Here is a 1,392-nt window from a genome sequence, read left to right as displayed (position 1 = left end):
TAGCCAGGATGGTCTCGATCTCCTGACCTCGTGATCCACCCGTCTCGGCCTCCCAAAGTACTGGGATTACAGGCTTGAGCCACCGCGCCCGGCCTGGATTTTCCAATTTTAATAATCTCTTTCTAGAATCAAGTTGTAAGTGCAGAAAGAACTAGCTCAGAACATCACTGATTCCCTGGCCATTCACCAGCATGCACACCCAGAATAACAACGCTCCTCAATGATACTACTGCAAGTACCTCGCCGATGGCCTTGATCTTGCTCAGGCAGTTCCTCATGGCTGTGCTGTCAGTGTTCTCAAGGGTTCCCTCTTCCTCCAGGGCGGCCAGGTAGGCAAGGGTTTCCCTGCCGTACTGCTTACAGGCCTCGGTCAGTGCTGGAGATACAAGGCAATAGACACCTTTTTTTTTTTTTCTTTTGAGACAGAGTCTCGCTCTTGTTACTCAGGCTGGAGTGCGCTGGCGCAATCTCGGCTCATGGCAAACTCCGCCTCCTGAGTTCAAGCAATTCTCCTGCCTCAGCCTCCCGAGTAGCTGGGATTACAGGCGCCTACCATCACGCCTGGCTAATTTTTTGTATTTTTAGTAGAGATGGGGTTTCACCATATTGGCCAGGCTGGTCTCGAACTCCTGACTTCAGGTGATCCACCTGTCTTGGCCTCCCAAAATGCTGGGATTACAGGCGTGAGGCACCGTGCCTGGCCCTATCCTCGTATCTTAACCGATATACTCCAATTCATAACATTGGGGGAAAAAATGGAAAAAAATGGTACTGCATAGAAATGGTTTTCTTATTTTTCTTTCCCATAGAGTCCATGTCTTTTCTGTCCCTATATACATTTAACCCAATTTCTGGTATACAGGACATATTGACTACTTATTTATAGCGGAGGCAGGGTCTTGCTCTGCTGCCCAGGCTGGAGTGCAGTGGCACAATCATAGCTCAGTGTGGCCTCCAACTCCTGGGCTCAAGTGATCCTCCTGCCTCAGCCTCCCAAGTAGCTGGGACTACAGGTGCATGACATCACACCTGTCTAATTTTTAAAAAATTTTTATTTTGTAGAGATAGGGTCTCACTATGTTGCCTAGGCTGATCTTGAACTCCTGGCCTCAAGTGATCCTCCTGCCTCGGCCTCCCAAAGTGCAGGGATTACAGGTGTGAGTCACCGTGCTCGGCCACTACATCTTTAGTAAATGAATAAATACAGTGTTATGTCCATTTTGGGTATTACCTGGCCATCTAGATAAAAATCCTTAGAGACAGGGGAGCTGCCTATACTTCTTCGATATTGCCTAGTGTAATGATGAGAACACAGCAGATTCTCAGCTAACAGCCAGTGAATTAAATACAGCTGGAAAATCCTTCAGGAGGTTTTCTCTTTTTAAATTTTTT

General features: G+C 47.4%; 1 protein-coding gene across 1 annotated transcript in view; it reads right to left on the bottom strand.

Annotated features, from left to right (window-relative positions):
• The window catches only part of HIP1 (huntingtin interacting protein 1), a 116,931-nt gene that overhangs the window by 20,439 nt on the left and 95,100 nt on the right, over nucleotides 1–1,392 (bottom strand). The window contains exon 24 of the mRNA XM_011976355.1: nucleotides 240–376. Coding sequence (XP_011831745.1) covers nucleotides 240–376 — 137 coding nt within the window. The remainder of the gene's footprint in view (nucleotides 1–239; nucleotides 377–1,392) is intronic.

The sequence above is a fragment of the Mandrillus leucophaeus genome, unplaced genomic scaffold (genome assembly GCF_000951045.1).
Source record: "Mandrillus leucophaeus isolate KB7577 unplaced genomic scaffold, Mleu.le_1.0 Scaffold164, whole genome shotgun sequence".
Lineage (NCBI taxonomy): Eukaryota > Metazoa > Chordata > Mammalia > Primates > Cercopithecidae > Mandrillus > Mandrillus leucophaeus.
The sequence above is the reverse complement of the archived record's forward strand: the minus strand, read 5'-3'. Positions and strand labels throughout refer to the sequence as shown.